The sequence below is a fragment of the Mesoplodon mirus genome (assembly GCF_964341445.2).
Source record: "Mesoplodon mirus genome assembly, chromosome: 9".
Lineage (NCBI taxonomy): Eukaryota > Metazoa > Chordata > Mammalia > Artiodactyla > Ziphiidae > Mesoplodon > Mesoplodon mirus.
The window spans coordinates 75,067,152-75,090,419 of record NC_138985.1 but is presented as its reverse complement, the minus strand read 5'-3'; the positions used below and the strand labels follow the sequence as shown (position 1 = coordinate 75,090,419).

The following is a 23,268-nucleotide window of genomic DNA, read 5'->3' as shown; positions in this document are numbered from 1 at the left end:
CAGGGCTTAAAGTCCTAAGAATGTCCAATGAATAAAACATAACTCTCAACTTTTAGGTTGTGCATTTTTTTTTCAGTCGACATGTTCCCTTGGCCTGTGACATGATTCCTCCAGGTGTCCACATGGCTCACCTCCTCACTTCTCATAGGTCTTTACTCAGATGCTATGTCTCACTGAAGCTTTCCCTGGTTTCCCTATTTAAGACTGCAGTCCTGCCCCTCCCACAGAGATATACTTACATGCTTCAGATTCTCCTTCCCTGATTCATTTCTATCCATATCCCTTGATGCCACCTAACATGTAGATTTGCTGCTGTATCCCCAGCACTGAGAACAGGGCTGGTACAGAGTAGGGCTCAGTAATTATCTGTTGAACGGGCTACTGAACCACTGCTTTGAAGGTTTGCCCCTGCTGGTTAGCACTCATTATCGTCACACCAGGCTGTCTTCATCATCCTTGGCCAAAGGGACAGCGGTTCTGTTTTGCGTCATTTCCTTTACTTGTCAGCTCTGGTGAAGTTAGTTTTTCATATAACTGCTGGTGTTGTTGTGATTAACTGCCATTAGGCTGCCATTATTAACTCTGCTATCTCTATCATCTTAGCCATGCCTAATGGCCACTGAGCTCGGGGATGGTAACTGACAAGTCCCACTCTGGTTTGATAAAGAACCAAAGGCACATGTTTGATTAACATCTTCAAACAGAGATCAACTTCTGGAGAAAGACTAAGAACCCAGTAGAAAAAAGGCAAAGTATTTGGACAGTTCACAGAAAAGTAGACATGGGACTTTGCATCTTTATATTCAACCTCTCTCATAATAAGAGAAATAGACATTGAAAGTACATTGAGGGCTTCCCTGGTGGTGCAGTGGTTGAGAGTCCGCCTGCCGATGCAGGGGACACGGGTTCGTGCCCCGGTCCAGGAGGATCCCACATGCCGCGGAGTGGCTGGGCCCGTGAGCCATGGCCGCTGAGCCTGCGCGTCCGGAGCCTGTGCTCCTCAACGGGAGAGGCCACAACAGTGAGAGGCCCGCGTACAGCAAAAAAAAAAAAAAAGTACATTGAGGACCTCCCTGGTGGTGCAGTGGTTAAGACTCTGCCTGCCAATGCGGGGGACACGGGTTCGAGCCCTGGTCTGGGAAGATCCCACATGCTGTGGAGCAACTAAGCCCGCGTGCCACAACTACTGAGCCTGTGCTCTAGAGCCCTCAAGCCACAATTACTGAGCCCGCGTGCTGCAGCTACTGAAGCCCACGTGCCTAGAGCCCATGCTCCGCAGCAAGAGAAGCCACCACGATGAGAAACGCGCGCACTGTAACGAAGAATAGCCCTGGCTCGCTGCAACTAGAGAAAGCCTGCACGCAGCAATGAAGACCCAACACAGGCAAAAATAAATAAATTAATTAATTTAATTAAATAAAAAGAAAGTACATTGAGATACATTTTTTTCAATGCATCAGGTGTGCAAAAGTTCAATCTGTTGGTGAGTCTGTGTGTAAAGAGGCAAGCCTCATCCATTGCTGAAGGGAGTATAGATTGGTACAACTCTCACTATGGAGATATATTTGGAGATGGCTATCAGAATCTAAAACTGCCTATGCTCTTTGACCCAACAATTTTACTTCTGTGAATCTACTGTAAAAATATACTTGCACATGAGCAAAATGATGTATGCATAAGATTTTTCACCAGAGGCTTTTTATAACAGCCAAAGGTGAGAGATCACCCAGTGGCCCACGGCAGGGGACTGGTTCTTCAGATAAGACACTGGGAAGTTGCTGCATAGCACAGGGAGATCAGCTTGATGCTTTGTGATGACCTAGAGGAGTGGGATAGGGAGGGTGGGAGGGAGCCTCAAGAGGGAGGGGATATGGGGATATTCATATACATATAGCTGATTCACTTTGTTGTAGAGCAGAAACTAACGTAACATTGTAAAGCAGTTATACTCCAGTAAAGATGTAAAAAAAAAAAAAGGCTGATAAACATAAAAAAAGAAATCAAATAAAATATTAAAAAAAAGATACTTCCATACAAAGAACAACTATGCAGCTGTAGAAGGAACCAGGACACAAAATTTGTATTAATATAGAAGGATTTAGAAGATACATGAAATGAAAAAAAAACAGGGTATAGAATGCTGCCTTTTACGTAAAGAAAGTGGGAACTATAATATGCTTTTGCATTTGACTTACATACCTGAAGAAGTTCTGGAGCGATACATAAGAAAGTAGTAACCGTGGCTAGCTGGAGGGGTAGGGATAGAAGTGGGTATTGGGTGGGTGTATCATTTCGGGAGGAGGGAGATTCTACACTCTCTTTACATGCACACACACACATGCACACACGTTCAAGATTTGAATCACATGAGTGTTTTACCTATTCAAAAATATTGTTTTTATTTATTTGTTTTAATTTATTTATATTATTTATTTACTCTTGGCTGCGTTGGGTCTTTGTTGCTGCATGCAGGCTTTCTCTAGTTGCAGAGAGCTCGGGCTCTAGAGCGCAGGCTCAGTAGTTGTGGAGCACAGACTTAGTTGCTCCGCGGTATGTGGGATCTTCCCAGACCAGGGCTCGAACCCATGTCCCCTGCATTGTCAGGCGGATTCTTAACCACTGAGCACCAGAGAAGCCCCTCAAAATATTAAGTTAAACAAGTTATCCTAAAAGAAACGAGTGAGTCTAGGAGAGAGAGGCAGCAGAGGATAATCTTACTTCCTTTGTGTAAGCAACACTATTCATTCCAGTGAGAATTCAAGGTCTGTTCTGAATGCTGTACTAGCCGCTACAATTAGTTTTCTTTGCGTCTTGTGAACTGGCCTTGGGGAGGGAGTGTGTGTGCATGTGTGTGAACCTTGGGGCATTGCGCCTTCCTTATGAAATCCTGGTTGCTATAGTGCGGAGGAGCTCTATTTGTGACACACGGAAAACACTTTAAAGATATGCTGCTTCCTGGCCATGACTTCCTGGGCAGTCTGTCCTTCCGGAGGCTGCTGAGCACGAGGAGTTTGCATGCACTTCTGGGCAGAGTGAGCCAGGCTCATTCAGACCCTGGGCACCGTTCAGAGTAGAAGCAGGCAGTAAGGGATGCCTTGCTTCCCACTGAGGACTTGGGAGGCTGTCGCCTCTCTGGGGCCTCGTCTCCAACTCCGGGGCATTGGCACCTTCCCCTCCTTTGCCTTCTCTCCTCTGGAGCCACCCGTGAATGGTGCAGTTGGCACCCTGTGTCTTCTGCACCCAGAGCCGTTTCTTGTACCAAAACCACCAGTGAAAACAGGAAGTGATAAAACAAAATTCGCCCTGCATCTGCACTGAGCGACTTCTCTTTCTCTTTTTGTCATTCCTCATTAGGTATAGACACGTGCGGCCATCTACACTGTAGGATCCCACTTCCACCGGCTTTGGACATTCCGGGGATTTGCAATGCCGCCACCTGCGGACATCGTCAAGGTGGCCATAGAATGGCCAGGCGCCTACCCCAAGCTCATGGAAATCGACCAGGTTAGTAATACTGGCAGTTGTTTAGGGGTTATTTTAGTTTCCCTTCTATTCTGAATTTACACAGACTTCAGATAGCTCTTTTTTCTCCTGTTCTCTCTCTGGCTGTGTTGAAAAATTGGTGTGATAATAGTTGCAGTGTAGTTTGATTTCTGTACCACATGCAGTGGCGATGGATGGGGTTTTTATACTCATCCAACATCTACTTGGAGTGTGTCAATACAGGGTTTGTGTCTGAAGCTGTGAGGGAGGCAGGAGGGACAAGAGGACTAGACTCTGGGCAGTTGACACAGTGGAGGCTGTCCCAGCCCTGCCTTGCAGAGACTCATGACTACGTGCTGATTGTTTTATCATAGACAACACAAATCTTAATTTTTGGAATCACTCTTCTCTTTGGTTTTTGCATAAGTAGCCAACAAGTACGTTGCTACTTTGTCATATTAATAGTTTGGTCATGCGTGGATGGATCTAGAGACTGTCATACAGAGTGAAGTAAGTCAGAAAGAGAAAAACAAATATCGTATATTAACGCGCATATGTGGAACCTAGAAAAATGGTACAGATGAACCGTTTTGCAGGGCAGAAATTGAGACACAGATGTAGAGAACAAATGTATGGACACCACGGGGGGGAAGTGGAGGGGGGGTGGTGGTGGTGTGATGAATTGGGCTATTGGGATTGACATGTATACACTGATGTGTATAAAATGGATGACTAATAAGAACCTGCTGTATAAAAAAAAAAAGTTTGGTCGTGAAATTAGTGTAGAGGGATGGTTCTTGGATCCTAGCCAGTTGTAATTTTATTATTAGAGTAAAATGCACTCTGGGTCTAGTATATTGTCTGGTATGTAATAAATACTCAGTACATTTTTACTGAATGAAAAAATAGCAAGAAGATTTTTAAAATGGTTTTACCTATGGAGGCATCGTTTAGTTTGTGTACTGACAGTCTTATGATGTAACTCTCATTTACTATAGATTATAGGCTATCTCAGGAAGGTGGTTTTTGTCATTGTAAATGACTTAAAAGAAAAAAAGATTGAGGCCTAGTGTATGCTTAAGGGTTTCATGAAGCATATAGTATAGGATTCTAGACGGCTTTCTACATTTTCAAAATTAGGGTACCATGGCAACTCCACTTTTTATGTTCTTGATATTATTTTATGATCTATACTTTTCTGATACTATTTTATGATCTATACTTTTTTTTTCTGGTCAGATTTTATTATCTGATTGAAGACCACTGCAAGATTTACATGGCATTGTGTGGATCCAAAGGATTCATTAGAATGAATTATAAAGGTCAAATAAGAATTAGTTGAGTTTGAGCATGAATGTAAGAAAGGGTCCATTTTTAGGTTTGTTTTCAAAAAAGGTGTCATCAGACCAGCATGTCATAGTCATTTGAACTGTTCTCTGAGGCAGATTTTGTTGACTTCAGAAGCAACCCATGAAAGTAGAGAAGCCCGCCCAGTAATTTTATATACATTTGTGTCAGACAACAGTTGTTTACCTTTTTTTCACATGCTGTTTGAGAGAGGATATGTGTTGAATGTTACTTGAAAATATGGCTGGACTACTTGGTGAAGACTAAATGTTGTTAAGATTAGGTTTGTCTACAACCCAGGAGAACAACGGTTTCAAAGAGATAGAAGTTGGCCTCTCAAGTCCACATGGCAGTCCTGGGCTGGCATGATGCTCCAGTGTCATGGACCCAGGCCCCTTCTGTCTTGTTGCTTTGCCTTCTCCATAGGTGGGGCTGAGGACCAGGTGCTTGAGCATCACCTGAGAGCTCAGTAGATATGCAGAGTCTCAGACCCTACCCAGACCTCCTGACCCAGATGTGCATTTTAACAAGATCCCCAGGGGATTCCTTGTGTTGTTAAGTCTGAGAAATGCTGAGCTGGATACCAGGTACCCAAGCCCAAGGCCACATCAGAACCACCTGGGGCACTTGTTCAAATGTTCTCTGGGGCCCCAGCCCCAGAGATTCTAAGTCAGTGGTTTAGGTAGACTATTTCCTTTTGCTTCTGCCATGGCCCAGGGTGTCTGGAAACCTCTTCTTTAAGACAGTAGCTCTTGATATATACTCTTAGGGGCCTGTGGAGTCAGTATCTTGTTCCTGCCTTTGGGGATGGCCTTTGCTGTATGTGTGTCTTAATAATTTTTTAAAAAATATTCTTTTCATTTTGGAACAAGTTTAAATTTATAGATGAATTACCAAGATGGTATAGAGAGTTTTTGTATTCCCTTCACTCAGTTTCTCCTGATGTTAAAATCTTAATATAACTGCGGTACATTTGCCAAAACTGGTAGATTACTAGTAACTGAACTATAAAATTTATTAGGATTTCATCAGTTTTTCCACTGATGTCCTTCTGTTACAGGATCCAGTGCAGGAATACCAACTGCACTGTAATGTTTCATGTTTCCTTTGTCTTCTTAGGTCTTTGACAATTTCTAAGTCTTTCCCTTGTTTTTCATGGCCTGATAGTTTTGAAGAGTAACTTTACTTCAGTACAATTTCACACGCAGAAATGACAAGAATAGTACAAAGGAATTCCTGTCTACCTTTTATCTAGATTCACTACTTATTAATATTTTGCTTCATTTGCTTTATTGTTTTTTCTCTCTCTAGTATACCTATCCCCTTTTGAACCATTTAAGGGTGACTTAGGAGCATCATCTCCCTTTACCCCTAAATACTCAATGTGTCCTTCTTAAGAACAAAATCACTCTCTTACATAACCACAGTCTCTTTAAAGAAACCAGAAAATTGAACATTAGTTCAACATTATCATCTAATTCAAAGCCCAAAGCCCATATTTAAATTTCATCAAGTATCCCAATAAGGTCCTTGATAGGTATTTTCCTCACAGTCTGACATCCCTCCAGGATCGTGTATTACATTTATTGCCATGTCTCTCTGGTCTTCATGGATCTAGAATGGTTCCTTAGTCTTTCTTCATCTTTTGTGACCTTGATAGTTTTGTAGAGTACAGGACAGCTGTTTTGTGGAATGTCCTTCAGTTTGGGTTTCTCCGATGTTTCCTTCCAATTAGATTCAGGTTTTGCATTTTTGGCAGACAGGCAAGAGAGATGAAGTTGTGTCCTCTTCAGGGCATCATATCAAGAGGCACCTGAAGTTTCCTTGTCTCCTTCTTGGTGATGGTTCTAGATTTATACATGATTATATTGAGGTCCATACAAGTTAGATGATTTCCTAGTCAGTGAGACCAGGACACAAACCCAGGCCTCCTGTACTTTGAAGACTCAACTTTTAAACCGTTGGCTAAATTGTAGGGCTCCTGCTAATGCCATATGGAGACCTCCACAAAGAGTTAGAGACCCAGTCCCTTTTTGCCCTACAGCCGCTGAAGTTGGAGAGTGGCAGTGTTGGTGTCAGGTGCTGTTTCTTTTTTCTTTTTAAGATTTATTGTTTATTTATTTAATTTATTTTTGGCTGCGTCGGGTCTTAGTTGCAGCATGCAGGATCTTCGTTGAGGCATGTGGGCCTCTCTTCAGTTGTGGCGTGTGGGTTTTCTCTCTCTAGCTGTGGCACACGGGTTCCAGAGTGCGTGGGCTCTGTAGTTGTGGTGCACGGGCTCCAGGGTGCATGGGCTCTGTAGTTTGCGGCACACAGGCTCTCTAGTTGAGGCATGTGAGCTCAGTAGTTGTGGCGCGCGGGTTTAGTTTCCCTGAAGCACGTGGGATCTTAGTTCCCTGACCAGGGATCAAACCCGTGTCCCCTGCATTGGAAGGCAGATTCTTTACCACTGGGCCACCAGGGAGGTCCCCAGGTGCTGTTTCTTGATCGAGTTGGAAGTTGGCACAAGAATTGGAAATGTATTTGCACAAACAAGGAAGACTTGAGCAGTGATTATTACTGGGGTTTTCTCCTAATCTTCTACCTTGTTCAATTACAGGTCACACCACCTGTTTCTCTCCCATTGCAAGTTACCTTTGCTCCTTTACTCTTAGCTACCATTTCACTAAAAGGAATTCCTGGAAGCTGGGTCAGGCAGTGCTGCCCCATCTTCTCCCCAAACCTCCAGTACCCGTCCACTTGTCACACTGTGTTGTCCTTGTCAATCAGCTTAAACCAGTGGTCCTCAACCTTGTGTGTGCCCAAGAGTCACCCGGGGAGCTGGTGAGAAACGCACGTCCCCAGCCCAGCTGCAGAGACTGTGATTCTGCCGACCAGGGATGGATCCTTAATCTGGTTTGTGATGAGCATTAGGTGAGTCTAAAGCAGGGCCTCCCACACTGCATCATGCAGGGGCTCGTGAGAAACGGCCATGAGCCCGAGTTACTCCATTTTTGAATACTGTTTCTCTAGTGCCTGGTGAACAACATTCCTTGAGAAGTGAATATTTAATTAATGAATAACCAGGAGAGGGAGCTTCCTGAGTGGGGATCAGTTCTGCTCAGCCAGGGCCCATGAGGTTCAAGGGGATGTCTGCTTGGAGTGGACTGGTTTACCTTCCTTCTGAATTTTGAGGAGACAATTCTGTGTTTCCACTCCACAGGAAAAGCCCCGAGGAGCTTCTCACAACTGGAGTTTGCTGTGTCATATGAGGCTCTCGAAAGAGCTGTCAGCTAGCTCTTTTGTTCACAGCAGCAGCCTCTGCTCCTGCCTTCACTGTCTGTTGTTGGCTTTCAACCTCAAGAGCCACTTGAGGCTGTAGGTGATGATTGTCTGGATACACAGAGCCCAAAAGGCTCCCCATCCACTCTTCCTGTTAACCTAATATTTTTTTTTTCTTTTTTTTTTTTTTTGCGGTATGCGGGCCTCTCACTGTTGTGGCCTCTCCCGTTGTGGAGCACAGGCTCCGGATGCGCAGGCTCAGCGGCCATGGCTCACGGGCCCAGCCGCTCCGCGGCATGTGGGATCCTCCCGAACTGGGGCACGAACCCACGTCCCCTGCATCGGCAGGCGGACTCTCAACCACTGCGCCACCAGGGAACCCCCCCCCCCCTAGCGCTTTTGACACGAGGCATGATGCTGAGAGGCAATGTGTCCTAACAGACACAGTATGGGCTCTGGGACATTTAAATCTGGGTGTGGGCCCTGGAGCCCCCCATTCTGTGAGAACCCAGTTAGCCTCTATGAGCCTTGGTATCTTGGCCTGGTCAAGTCGAGATAATAATTTCCCATTTCTATGATGGTTGTGAAGATTAAAGAAAATATGTGAAAAGAATATAGGACACTGCCAGCTCAGGGTAATTACTCAGTAAAGGCATTATTGCTGCTAGGTCAAGCAAGTCTGCATGAAATTAGAAAATTAGATGCTCTGATTTTTGTTTTTACTTGCCCTTCCATCGTGCACAGTTTCCCACCTTTCTCCTTCTTTCTCTGCCTAGCTTTGTAAAAGTCTAGAAGGAGAAAAAATTAAAGGGCAAGTGGGAGGGAGGCATCAGCTAGTAATAAAGGAGCATGCTAACTGGACATGCAGCCAATTCATGCTATGGAATATTCACTGGCTCCCTAGTACTCCTCCACAATATTTTCTCCCATCTCTTGGCCACCCACCAATATTCTGGGAAGCAGCCCCTCTGTTCCTTGCACATGCTCTTTGGTCCTCCAGTCTCTCCTGCCTCTGTCCTTCCCCCACATGCCTTTCTTTTCGAGGAGTACACTGAAGCCAGAAAGCCACTGCTCCCATCCGTGCCTCAGAAGTTCTCTGCTATGTGTTTGCACACCTCCACAGACCACTCAATGCCTTTGTCTCCTGTCATGCTGTCTTGCTTTTCCACTGCCAGCAGAGATGGGAAGATGTGTCCCTACTCTCTTCCTAAGGCATTCAGCCTGTCCCAACCTCCATCTCTTTTGCTCCACCTGTGTTTTGACTTGTCCTCTCCCCTTACCTGAGGCTTTGCCCATCAAAATCCCCTTCATTTGTTCTTTTCTCCTCTGCTTTCAACAGGAAGCTCTTCTATACCTATACCTTGGAAAATCCTCCTCTTGACCTAGTAACTCTCTTGCTGGAGTATAATTTATTTTCTGTCTTTCCATCCCAAGCCGATCTAAGTGCTGTCAGTATATGTCATCCATGTTGCTTTGGAATCTACTTAATCTTAGTATGAATAACAATTTCCCTCCCTCTGGTGTTGCTGTCTTTGATGGCACCTATGCCCTCCCATTTGCTAAATCGAGTGGTCTTCACTCTGTCTTGGTGTCACTCAGCAAAGCTGCTCGTTCGTATCTTCTTGAAACTACCCCCCTCCCTTCATTCAGCTTCAGTTCTGAGATTCTCCCTCCTTGTCTGATTAGTCTTTGTGGGTTTCCTGCATGGTTCCGTGTCTTTCTCCTTCTTTCTAAATCAGTCACAACCTCAGTGCTTAGCCCTCTGGTCTGCGTGTTCACCAGTGACACTTGTTGGCTCAGATTCCATGTTCTTTCATGGCTTTAAGTGTAACTTCTCTCTGAATAATACCAGCTCTGGTCACCAGCTTGTCCTACTAACTGGTCATCAGTTCATCTCTCTGTTTAGTGGATGCATTATTTCCCTCTATAAACCTTCAGTTGCCTACAGAATACAAGCAAATGGTTGGTAAAACTGCTCATATGTGAACCTGAAGGAAGGGAGTCTGATAGGTGTTACCAACTTTTGGAAGTTATTTCATGTAGAATGGGGTTCATGAGATGTGTTATTTATGGCCCCAAGTGTACAAACTCCATCCACTCCCTATAACAAGATAGATCTCATCTCTAATCAAGAAAAGCCAGCATGGGCCATCTTGGCAGGCAAGGAGCCCTGATCATCTCTCTTACTTGTGCATCAAACACTTGGGCAGACTGCTATGCTGCAAGTTCAGGCCCAGAGAGGATGATGGGAGGAGATGCACGGTTTTCAATCTTAGTTCTGCAGATCCTTCTCAAATGGTTCAGGGGCGAGGGGTGTGTGCCATGGGCTTCCAGGCTCTCCACACTCACTCCTGCCACAGCAGCTGCTATTGACCTCTATTCATTTTTAGATGCTTTGGGGAAAGAGTTTGTTCGAAGGAAGTATACCACAATTAAAAGAAAAAGTCACGGATGATTCTTGAGCTTTTTAGTATCCCTGAGACTTGAGTCAGATTCCTTAGCTTGCCTTCATGTCCTGCCATGATTTCCCTTTACATTATCCCAGGTTCAGGGTATTTGCAGGTGCTGCATGCAATTCTCAAGTACCCTCTTGCTTTGTAGGAGCTGCCCCTTTAGGAGTGTGTCCCTGCACATTTTTGCACTTTTTTTTCTTTTCATGTCTTGTAGTTTCTTTCTAACAGCCAACTTGCTTGGGTTCCTTCTGCCCTCTCTTCCCCTCTCCACTCCACTAAATCCTGGCTTTGCTGGCACTGCGGAGAGCCTTCTTTCTGCTCAAGTCTTTTTTGATCACGTAATGTAGTTGTTTCTCCATCCTTCTTATACCATTTTCTTTGCCTGTAGATTTTATTTACAGTTAATATAACCTGTGCCTGTTATTATTTACATGTGCCCATGTCTTTTGAAGTATATTATAAGATGTAGATTATAAATAGATTATAAGATGTTATTATAAGCTCTTGGTGGTCAGCCTGATTTACATACTACATTTGTGTCCTGTGGTCCGTCACAATGATCTCTATTTATGTGGGTCTACTTTTGGCTTGAATTGTGAGTAGTAAAGATAAGAACAAAACACTGGTTATTCTCCATTCTCCAAACAGAAAAAATTACAATAGCACTCCTTCTCATACATGGTTGCAGATTTTATTTTTCTCAAAGAAACATAGATGCATGTGTTTTTAGGCAAGCATGTACAAACTGATTGCCCACGGTTCTCCCTCAGCTGTCCTATTTCTGTAATATATTTAAGATATAATTCAATACATATAAATTCGATTTACCCATAAAGCTCACTCATTTTTAAATCTCAATACATAAAGTACATTGAAGTTTTTGTGCTTGACATAGGCGTTTAACTCATTCGGTGCGTAACGCCTAGTAGTAGTAGTGATAATGGCCTGTACCATCTCCTCAGCACATATTATGCGCCAGGCACTGTGTTAAGTGCCCTGCACAGAGTATTTCATCCCCTTCCTACAGCCCAGCAAGGCAGGCTTTATACTTCCCAGGTCATGATTGTCCAGAGGCTCAGTGAGTTGCCTGAGATCACACAGTTAGGAAGCTACTGATTTGAGTCTAGCACTGGGTGACACTAAAACCCAGACAGTTTCTACTAAATCATAAATCTGTTCAATAGTTCTTTTTTGATTTCATTTCAGCTTTATTGAGGTATAATTGACATATGGTGAGAACAATTGAGTTTTACTCTCTTAGCAAATTTAAAATCATACAATATAGTAGCATCAACTACAGTCACCACGTTTTACATTAGAGCCTCAGGCCTTGTTCATCTTATAGCTGAAAGTTTGTATCCTTTGACCAACCTTTCCATATTTCCCCTGCCTTCCAGCCTCTGGCAACTACTTTTCTACTTTCTGTTTCTATGAGTTTGATTTTTTTTTTTGTAGATTCTACATATAAGTGATACTGGATGGTATTTGTCTTTCTCTGTCTGGCTTATTTCATGTGTTTGGTAATTCTCTTTGAGTCTCTCCATCTCTTAGGGCTCAGTTTAATGGTGGTTTGAAGAGATGCCTATGCCACTGCCAGCTTGCCTGCTACATCCACTGACAATGTGACTTCCATGGACATGTTGTATTATGAAAGCCAAGATTGTATTACCTTAAAAGTTAGGGAAAATATGGCGAGTGGTCTGGGTTTTTACAGAAGGAGCCCACCTGAAGCGAGACAGAGCCTTGAAATGCAGGTTTCTTTGGGGCTGGACACTGGGAGAGGCAGGCTGGCCTGGTGATTACGGGCATGGACTTTGGGTGGACTTATTTGGACTCAAAATCTGGGCTGCCACTAAGTGCTGTGTGACTGGGGACAAGCCTCCTGCTTTGTAAGGAAGAATTGTCAATATTTATACATCGTTCCTGGCATTGTGGGGATTCGGTGAGGTAATCACTCAGCGCCCTGCTTTATAATAGAAACCATTAGGAGCCAATTATGATTTTTTTCAGTCATACATAGAATAGAACAAGTTTCTTATGTTTCAAGCAAGACTGGAACCAATAATACAAACTTTTCCTTAAATGCATTAAAGTTAGCTCTTCAGCCTGAAAACCCATAATTCCCAAAACATTTAAGTATTGAGAGCCTGGTGAACGAAAATGACAGTTGAGCTCCAAATAAAGAGTCTTGAATTCAGATGCAATCACACAGAATATACAATCTGAGTGTATTTAATACCCCTGAACACTATGTTTAAAAATAGTTAAGATTGTAATTTTAATGTTACGTGTATTTTACCACAATAATAGTAATAAAAAATCCCATAGAATCAAGAAAATGAGACTGAATTTCTGGAAAGTGAAGCTCCAACCTTGCCCTGCAGAAATGAAAAGTCACGTAATTTTTCTGGACTGTTCTTTCCTGAGTGGTTGGATTACATCAGGATTTCTCAACTTCAGCACTATTGACATTTTTGACTGCATAATTCTGAGTTTTGAGGGCTGTCCTGTGCATTGTAGGATTTTAGCAGTATCCGGGCCTTTACCCACTAGTTGCCAGTAGCATTCCCTCCCCCAGTTGTGACAACCAAAAATGTCTCCAGACATTGCCAGTATCCCCAGGGTGGGGGACAAATTTCCCTTGTTAAGGATGGTCTAAATCAGTGGCTCCCAAGTTCGGTTCTGCATATGAATTGTTATGAAACATATTGAACACACAGAGAGGATTATTTGTAGGTGTGGTTCAAGGCCTGGGAATTCCTGTTTTTTTTCAAGCTCCATGGCGATACTGATGCTCTTGGACCCAGATTTAGAAATTACTGTCTCTACATCCCACTACATTTCTAGCTGTATCTGCTTGTGATACCTCTGGCTCCCACAGTAATGTTTAGGGAGTACCTCAGTGCTTCCATCAGTAAAATGGTCCTAATGGTTCTTCACCTTTAATTACTCTGCAGAGAGTATGAGCATAACACCTTCAAGAGCTTCTTCTGTTCCACTTAAGAAAGCCTGGGTGATGTCGCACCACTATTTTCTGTGCTGTCATAATCAGGTAGAATGATATTGGGACAGGAATAGTCATTGCTCATCTGATTTTTGCAACTGTTGGATTTGGTATTGTAACAACTATTTCTTTTTTTAAAAGATTATTTATTTTATTTTTGGCTGCTTTGGGTCTTTCCTGCTGCATGCAGGCTTTCTCTAGTTGTGGCAAGCGGGGGCTACTCTTCGTTGCGGTGTGTGGGCTTCTCATTGCGGTGGCTTCTCTTGTTATGGAGCATGGGCTCTAGGCTCATGGGCTTCAGCAGCTGTGGCTCGTGGGCTCAGTAGTTGTGGCACACGGGCTTAGTTGCTCCACGGCATGTGGGATCTTCCCAGACCAGGGCTCAAACCCGTGCCCCCTGCACTGGCAGGCGGATTCTTAACCACTGCGCCACCAGGGAAGCCCCTGTAACAACTATTTCTTTTCTTTTTTTTTTTTTTTTTGCGGTATGTGGGCCTCTCACTGCTGTGGCCTCCCCCATTGCAGAGCACAGGCTCCGGACGCGCAGGCTCAGCAGCCATGGCTCACGGGCCCAGCCGCTCCACGGCATGTGGGATCCTCCCGGACTGGGGCACGAACCCGCGTCCCCTGCATTGGCAGGTGGACTCTCAACCACTGCACCACGAGGGAAGCCCATGTAACAACTGTTTCTTAAACTTCCTTTACTATAAAGTGACCGAAGTACTTCTCTTTCTGGTTTTAGCTCTGTCCCTTTGTACGTGAGAGTGTATGTAACTTCATAAAATCTTAGAGTTTGCCATGCTTTGGAAGAGAAAGACAGAAAACATATGTCTCCCCTCAGCTGAGAACCCAGTTTAATTGCACAGGAATGAACTCTAGTGTTCTGCTTTTTCTTCTGAAAATGAACTACAGATTTCAGTTTCCTTTCTGGGTAGGAAGGGGTGATAGTCTCCTCCATTCTATTTCCCTTCCCGAACTCTGTCACTAAGAGCACATTGGGGAACTCAGGACAGAGCCTTTTATCAACCGTGTTTTCTTGAGATTTTGGTGACTAAGACATCTCACATTTCTAGAACCTTTTGTGTGTGTCACATTTTGTACTTCATTTTCCTGTTAGGTCAACTGGCAGTTTGTGGCGGGGTATGCATTAAGCAGGACTCTGGGTTCCCAGGAAAAGGTGTTTTGTTCTGCAGAAAGGCAGCTTGTACTTTGTCTCTAGGGGTATATAGACCTGTGCAGTGTGCCCAGAACTGTGAGGGAATGAGAGCAGCCTCGGGGAAAGAAAATGTGTGCTCTTCTAAGTTGATTTTTCTAGAATTTCCATCAGATGTACTTGCGGGTCCTGTAACTAAGTCAGCGGCACCAGCGTGGCACTGGACAGCCTCCCCTGCAGCTCCCAAAGCCTCTCAAATAGCAAGTCCTGTGGGGGTTCCCTCCTCAGTGATTCCTGATTCTGGCCACCTTTGCTCCGTCCTCGCTGCCACTGCTCTCGCTTGTCTCCACGTACCTCCTCGGCTGGCCTCCCGGTCACCACTCTTACTTCCCCTCCGGTGCGTTCTCCCAGGCATTCTGCAGTGACTCTCCCACTGCACTTAGAATAAATTCCACACGTCCTTGCTGTGGTTATTAGGACCCTGCTATCCTCAGCTCTTGCCTACATCACCAGCTTTGCTTAGAGTCAATGTGGCTTCCCCCAGATTCCTCTGTCTTGGTTCTCATTATAATTGGCTTTTTTCCTTTCATGAATGCATAGTTCTCAGAGCCTTTACAAATGTGATTTTTCTCTTAACTGGAAATTACCGCCCCTTCATTTCTCTGCTTATCTAACTCCTGTTCACTCTTCATCCCACATGAAGAGTAAGCTGCTGAAAAGTCTTCAGATTTCTCAGATCAGACCAAGGCCCTTGTTATACGCACTTGTAACATCCTATATGGCTCCACGTATTCATTGTGTGATGTTCTGCACAGGCCAAGTGTGTTCCCAATGCCTAGGACAGGGCCTGATATGTGGTAAAATCATAATAATGTGAACAAAGGAAATAGGTGATGTTTGTACTTTTTCTGTCCTATGATGCAATTAAATATAATTATGAAAAGAGTGGCCCTGGTGAGAAAAGCATCCCTTCCCTTGTTCCCACCATGCATTCTAAATATATTATTATATCTTATGAATTGACTTTATGAAGATCTATTTTTGTCCTTCCATCAAAGTCATCCATAATCAAAAGACAACCAAATGACTTTGAGATAAGCTGTATCAATTTTCAAAACGATTATAGATGGATCATTACCCTGGGACAAGTTTGTGGTGATCTATTTGCATTCATCATCCTCGTCACCATAAGATGCTCATAATTTCCTCTGTCACTTCATTCTTGACCTCCTGACCCATATAAACAACTACCTGTCTGCTTACTTGTCATGCCCATCTAGATGTCCCTTGCACCTCAAACTCAACATATTCAAAACAGTCCTCATTGTTCCTTCCAACCCCAAGCCTGTGCAGTTTTGCTTTTCTTCATATTTTCCTTTTCTCAGTGACATATGAACACACACCCAGTTTACTGAAGCTGAAATTACATGTCTTCCTAGACTCTTCTCTTTCCCTCAGCTTTTCTTTCCAATCAGTTACCTCAGAAAACTTACCTGCATCTGGTCCCTCTTTGTCACACCTGCTGCTGCTGCTGTAGGTGGCCCTATTCCCTCTGGTCGGTGTGGAGGAACATAGAGATCAAGGGAGGACTTAAAAATAAGTGTGTCGTAGATCCTCAAAGGAAGAACTTTGGAAGAGACAGACTAGTATCTACACAAACAGGAAATTATGCACACAAAGTAGGTAGACATAACTTGAGAATAGAGGAATATGAGACAGAAACAAAAATCTCAGAAATAAAAAATATACATATAGTAAGTAAAATGTAAAAAAAAAACCCTACAACAGGAAAAAAAACCAATAAAACACATAGAGTTACTCTACAGTGGATTTGGCTATAGAGAGAACCAGTAACTTGGAAGATGAAAATAAGGAATACATCCAGAATACATTCCAAAAGATAAGGAATGAAAAATATATATGAATGCGAAGTTGTGTTGAAAGGACACGTGAAGAAGTTCCATCCTGTGTTTAATTGACAATACTATTAATGAAGAACAAGAACAGAAGGAATGATGGAGAGGTGATATTTGAGGAGATCCTGGCTAATATCTTACCTCTCTGGAATTGAAAGAAGTTCCATAGGGGCTTTGGATTTGGCTGGTTGGATGGATAGAGGCTCTGCCATGAGGAGTTGTGCGGACTTCATACTCTAAGAGTCATGAAAAAAGGGAAGGTTTCTAAGCAGGGGAGTGACATGGTGGTATGATTTGTACTTTTGGAAGGTCAAAATTTGAGAATTGTTTTGTGAAGGTAAAATGAAATAAGAGAGACTAGTTAGACAGCTCTTGCAGTAGCCCAGGTGAGAAATGATTATTATGTCATGGCCTAGGATAGTGACAGAGGAGACAAAAAGAAGTCAGACGTATGTCTCATCAAGACATATGAGAAGATTAAATTGACAGGAAATTGGTGATTGATTATACGTGGGAGGTAAGCGAGAGCAAAATGTTTAAGGATGATAACGAGATTTCTTGTGAACAACTGGGCATATGTTGGTGACAGCTACCAAGATAGAAAACACTAGTGGAGGAATATTCAGGTGGAGTTGCATTCTTCATGGAACACTTACAAATGGGTACAGGAAAATACGGCAGCTTATCCATATGGTTGGACTTCCTTTCAGATTTCCTTTGTGTTTTGGTACACTGGCCAACTTGTCTCTTGGCCTCCAGTGTAATCACCTATCATTAGAAAATGCACATTTGATTGTGTCACTTTCCTGCTTAAAAACCTATGATGAGTCCAAATTGTCAAGAGTTAGACATTTTTGGCCTCCAGCTTGCCTTTCTAGCCACTTTCTCTCATTCACGCATATGACATTGTCAGCTCCTCCATATGCAACATGAGCATCCACTTACCGTGCCTTTATGGGTGCCCTAAGTAATCCAAATAGCAACTATTTTTACTTGCTTCTCTTTACCCATGGGCAGAATAAAGAAGTTTAGAGAGTAACCTCTGAGGTTGACTTGGCAGGACCGAAGAAGAACAAACAACATGAAGGAGAGGGAAGACGTAACATTGATTGCAAGGTTATTTTCTGGCAGACTAGAAAAAGATGACTAAAAGTTGAAAAGTGAAAAAGAATTTTGGAGTAAGATTTGAATTTGAGGTTATGGAAGTTAAAATGGCCTGAGACAGAAGGGGACTATGGAGAAGTCAGGACTGGAGGTGTTGATTTGAGCATCAAAAGTGAGAAGAAAGCTGGAGCAGAGAGTTCTTCCCCTGGATATCGGAAGCTTCAGTGTTGACTTGGGAGTTCATCATAATTTATGTGGATAGTCCATGAAGCAGGATCATCTACTATTCTCATGGTAGTGCTACAACATTGAGCCTTAAATAACATTTTTCAAAAGCTCACTATGTGCCAGGAATTAAGAGGCCCAGAATTTCATTGCCTTCCCCTCAGGTGTTAGCTCTGGGCCCTTGGGCTTGTTGTTGATGGTTGCTAGTACTCCAGATTTGGGACAGAGTTAAAGAGCAAGGGTTCTGGAATTATATAGGTCTGGGTTCAAATTCTGGCTTTGCCCCATATGCTGTGAGGCTTGGAGCAAGCTACTTAACATCTCCAGATCCTCATACAGTTTTCTCATTTGTAATGTAGACTTAGTAACATCATCTTGTAGGGGATATATGGTAGTCACTCAATAAATAGTAGCTACTGCTATTATCATTATTGTCAGAAGGGCTAGCCAAGTGATGATAGATAATGAAAGTCTGGGTTGATGATATGTCAAAGGTAGGGGAGTTTTAGAAAGTGCATGAGGTTGTGGCCATTGTTTGGATATTCCAGACCCTTCCAGAAGAGCCTGTTTTATTGTTCTTTAAGGCTGTGGTTTAGCCTCAGGTTGCTGTGGTCACATTCATGGGACATATATTTGAGACTTGGAAGCTCACTTCCTCCACTACTTGCTGGCAGATATCTCAGCACATCCATAAGCACTCTAGAAAGAAGGATGAATAGGCATTAGTGCATCCACTCACAAACAAAGTAAAGCAACTACATGGCCAAGTGAGACAAGTAGTAAAAAGGGACAAAAAGCCCCAAATTAAAAAAGTAAACTCACTTCTTAATACTCCCTTTGCCACTAGTTCTACTTAGTATTCTTCGACAGCTGCCTTATACCCAATCTCAGCTTCTTTGCAGTTGATAAACCTTCATAATCCTGTGTTTAAATTGAACTTGAACTCTACCTTGCCTTCAGAGCTTATCTGGCTTTTTCGTATCTACCCACCTGGTCTGATATCACCCTGTCCATCAGAGTCAGCAGTCATTTCTGTTTATCCTACCGAACCTGTCTGACTTTTTTACTTTCATACCATGCACATAAATACGATTGACCTTCCACATATGAACTTGACACAGATAAGGAGACTATTTCACAGGAGTGAAGACAGGCAAACCTTAAGACCTGAACTGAGTCACAGTGTGAATCACTCATTTCCACATAAAAAAGGACACTTGACTCAAGTTGTGGTGGAATGAAATGGCCTGCCAGCCAGGCCCAAGTCATCTGAGAGTACTTCTTGGAAAAGACAGATATTAAGGAAGGTAGAGAGAGATATAGGAATTGGGAAATTTGTTGTTTTTGCTGCCTGAGATATTGAAATTTGGAAAAAGATTTTATATCCATAGCAACATTGATATTAGGACAATGGAAAATAGTCAAGGACAAGGAAGGAGACTCAAATAGATAACTGATATGAGTAGGGCTTTATTTTTGCATTGTTCATCTCTACATTTCTGTCTTTTTCTAAAATTGTAGTGTCCCTTCCAACTGAAGGAGAGCACAGTTTCTACTGAGTAGAAGTACATCACAATTCCTAAAAGAGAAAGAGGTGTTTCTATTCCTCTTTAACCCACTAATACGTGAGAGTACTAATTATTTTTTGTCTTTGCTCACTTACATAGTCCAGTGATGTTTATGATGCAAAGACTGTACTTTGTCTCGCTGAATCTAATATTTAATTAGTTCCATGAAGCTTGAAACAAATCATTTTTAGTAAACCATTTAGACACAAATCATTTGTCAAAAAAAGGTAGCATAGCCTGTCATCTTTCAATTTTTAAAATTAATGTGATACATAGTTTTACTACTTTGGAGATGTAGTTGTGAGCTCCCCCCTTTGTCATTTCTGACAGTCACTGAAGTCTTGTGTCAGTGATTCACATTGGAACTGTTGTCAAAATACTTGCTTTCCAAGAACCAGCTAAATTTGCCTCAGGAAAGTGTGGTTTTTGTCGTTAACTTTCAGATTATTTAGGCAGCTGTTAGGAAAACAGAATATGCATACACACCTCTCGGGACACATTGGATTCCTCCATACTAAAGGTATATGGCTCAGAAGCATGGAGAGTAGTCATCGGGCTCAATGGAGGAGGAATAACGCTGTTGTGAAATGACTGGTGTCATTGACACAGTGTCAGGAGGCACCTCCGGGAACCAGAAGAGTTATTGCACATGAAATTTTCTCCAAGTCACATTCTAGGCTAAGTCGTAGTAAACACGCATATCCCTTTTCAGAGGTGTCCTGACATTTGGAAGCTGGGTTTCTTTTTTTTCTGGGCCAACATTACTCATAACTGCTGTGCAGAATATGTTCAATGAATTTCCATCTATAAAAGCAAAGTAAAATCCCAAGTGCTGTCAAACTGTCAAAATAAAGCAGCTGTCACATTCTTTTAAAGCACTAGAGAAAGGCTTTTTAATAGTCTGGGACCAAAAACTTTAAGTCTTTGTGAAAAATGGTTTTGCAATTACAGGGCTGTATGACAATGGCACTACACAAGGGCAGCTGCGTGGTGGTGATGGGGGATTGCTCCTGTCTTCCTCTTGCTGTTGGTCTTCCATCTGTAGCTCCTGCCTGAGCTTCAGAGGCAGTCGGAAGAGACCAGAAGAAAGGGAAAGAAGCTAAAGGCTGAAAAAAGAAGTGTTCTTAATCAAAAAATGTTCATCAATTTGCACCCTTGTGGCCTAGCAACCACTCGCTTGGAGGTGACAGAGGTGTCTCAGAGGCAGTCTCTGCCTCCTAATGAGTATAAGCTAGTTAGCAGAAGAAAGGAAAATGAGTTGAAGAATAAAGAACAGTATGAGATGAGTGCCAAAGTCAGCACTGGGAGTTGGAGTCACTTGAGGAAGAAGGAAGAATTGGATACTCATTCATTCATGTATTTAATTTCTTTAACCAACTTTAAAAAAAAGTACCTGCAAAGCGTCCAAGCAGGATTTAAGAGATGAAAGAACCTATTCATAGGTAACATTTATCCAATGCCTTGCTATGTACCAGGTGCAATTTCAAGGGTTTTACATACATCCTCTCAGTTAATCTTCACTACCCTACAATGTGCAAGATACTGCTTTTATTTTCAGAAAAGAAAATGGAAACATTGAGAGGAGAAGTAAAAAGCCTAAAGCTACAAAATTAGGGACTGCAGAAGTTGGGGTTCAATCCCAGGAAGTCATTTTCTAAAGTCATTCAAGTGCTTATAGTTGGGGGAAGGTATAGAAAAGCTAGTTGATAAAAATTCAGCATTCAAAATGCTTTTCTGGTGTCCCTTTACTTACTGTCATCTCATAAGCATTTTTCCCCTCATGTATTTAAAAGCATTTGAAATACATAAGATTTCAGTGAAGCCAAGCTTTCTTTTTGGGATGATGCTCATTTTAGGACAGACCTGGGCCTGAGAAGTAGATGTCAGAGGTTGGAACTGCAGCGCACAATCCATAGTTGCTGACAGGTGTGTATCACATCGGATGGGGAAGCTACCAGCCTCCATGGGCTGGTGTCAAGGCATCAATGTGGGCAGCAGCAGACTTGAGAGCTCCGAGGTGAGCATTTGGCCTGGGTAATATCCCCAGGCCGGGTGCCCTGCCAATGGGCAGAAACAGGTGGTTGAACAGGAACTGCTCCACTCATCAGGGAGGGGACACTGATGAGGGACAGCGGCTGGGTCGTGTCCGGAGAACGTGCCTCAAGGCAGGTGGGACTCCACAACCTCTGAAATAAACAACTGGGGACTCCCAAGGATGTTTCTTCTTGGGGTTCTCTCATGCCTGAAAGCAACCATGAGCTTTGGGTGGGAGAGTGATCTTTTTTTTTTAAGAGATGAAAGGGAGGCAGGGGGGAGGATCTGGTTTACTGAGGAAGAAGGTGAAGTGTTCATCTTGAAGGGGTGGCAGGACATCCACCGGGGGTTGTTGGGAAGGGAGGACCAGGCCTTAGAAGGAGGGTCACAGTGGGTGACATGGATTCAGGAATTTATGACACTGGCATTTCATTAAAGGCAGGAGAGAGTGTAGAAAGGAAAGTGAAGGATCAACATCCACTTTAAGGATTAGGTAGAAAGAATATATATTCTTTTCTCTCTCTAATCCTTAAAAAAATCTTTTTTTTTTCTTACCCAATTGCAGTAGGTTTAATAGTGGACCCAAAAAGTATGTCCAAGTCGTAACCCCCAGAATATGCAAAGGTGATCTTATTTGGAAAAAGGGTTTTTGCATATTTAATTGTGGATCTTGAGATGAGATCACCCTGGATTTAGGGTGGGCCCTAAATCCTCCTTATAAGAACAGGAGAGAAGACCATATGAGGACAGAGGCAGAGATGTAGATCACAAATGAATTGCTGGGGAATTTGGCCATTCTCAGGAATCTAGGTGATTTTATGTAAAGTAGATAAATCTTTTGTACAGGAAATTTGCTTTCTGGACTTACTCTTTGATAAATTAAGTTGACTAAAGGAATCCTTTGGGAGAATAAGAGTAAAAATAAAAAGGGAGGAATAAATTTCCCCAAAAAAACAACAAAAAAAGCTTACCCCTTGAATAGAACTGTTGGCACATGGTACCTTTCCAATCAAATTCGTATGGAAATGCATACTTTGACAAATAAAAATTTTTGTGCCATCATTAAGATTTTCCCAGATTAATATAAAGAGAAAAAATACTTTCTCATGCTGCAAGATGACCTCACCATTGCTAAAGGGAACGGGGTAGAGAGTGCACATAATCCCCAGTACCCTGCACAAGGAAATCTGGTAACTGTCTAGCCCTCTGGGTTATCCTTAAAAACATTCCTGCTCTTCCCTTCTCACTGCTGAGTCTGAGAAGGCAGTTTTGACCTTCAGAACAAAAAGCTTAAGGGATTTAGTTACGATTTTTTTAAGTTATGAAAACATGCTCAGGCAATTAAAATAATTGTGCCTCAATATTCTACATCCAGATATATTCATATCGAGTGTAGAATTTAGTTTTCATTCCTTTAGAGTTTATGGAATCAAAGGGAGAGGAACCAGTTTTCATCCTTTTAGATCAAATTTTCTTTTCTCCTGGGCTTTTGTCTCAATGAGGTAAAAGGCAAATTATTCCGTGGGTCTACAAAAAGCTACCAAGGCATTGCACTTGTCAGCCTACTTCCAAGTCATAGAGAACTGGGCAGATAGACAGAAACATCTTATGTAACCTGAACAAATGTTAACTAAACCATAGAGCCGACCTTTGGCTTAGAATTTAAGTCAGGCAAGGGGCTCAAGTCAAATTGAGGGCTTTGTATAGGAAGTGAGAAAAG

The 23,268-nt window shown here is 42.7% G+C and overlaps 1 protein-coding gene across 9 annotated transcripts in view; it reads left to right on the top strand.

The window, feature by feature from the left end:
• Positions 1–23,268, top strand: part of ELMO1 (engulfment and cell motility 1) — a 596,918-nt gene that overhangs the window by 131,594 nt on the left and 442,056 nt on the right. For all 9 annotated transcript variants that reach the window (XM_082632561.1, XM_082632562.1, XM_082632557.1 and 6 more), the window contains one exon: positions 3,355–3,504. In XM_082632561.1, coding sequence (XP_082488687.1) covers positions 3,427–3,504 — 78 coding nt within the window. In that variant the 5' untranslated portion in view covers positions 3,355–3,426. The remainder of the gene's footprint in view (positions 1–3,354; positions 3,505–23,268) is intronic.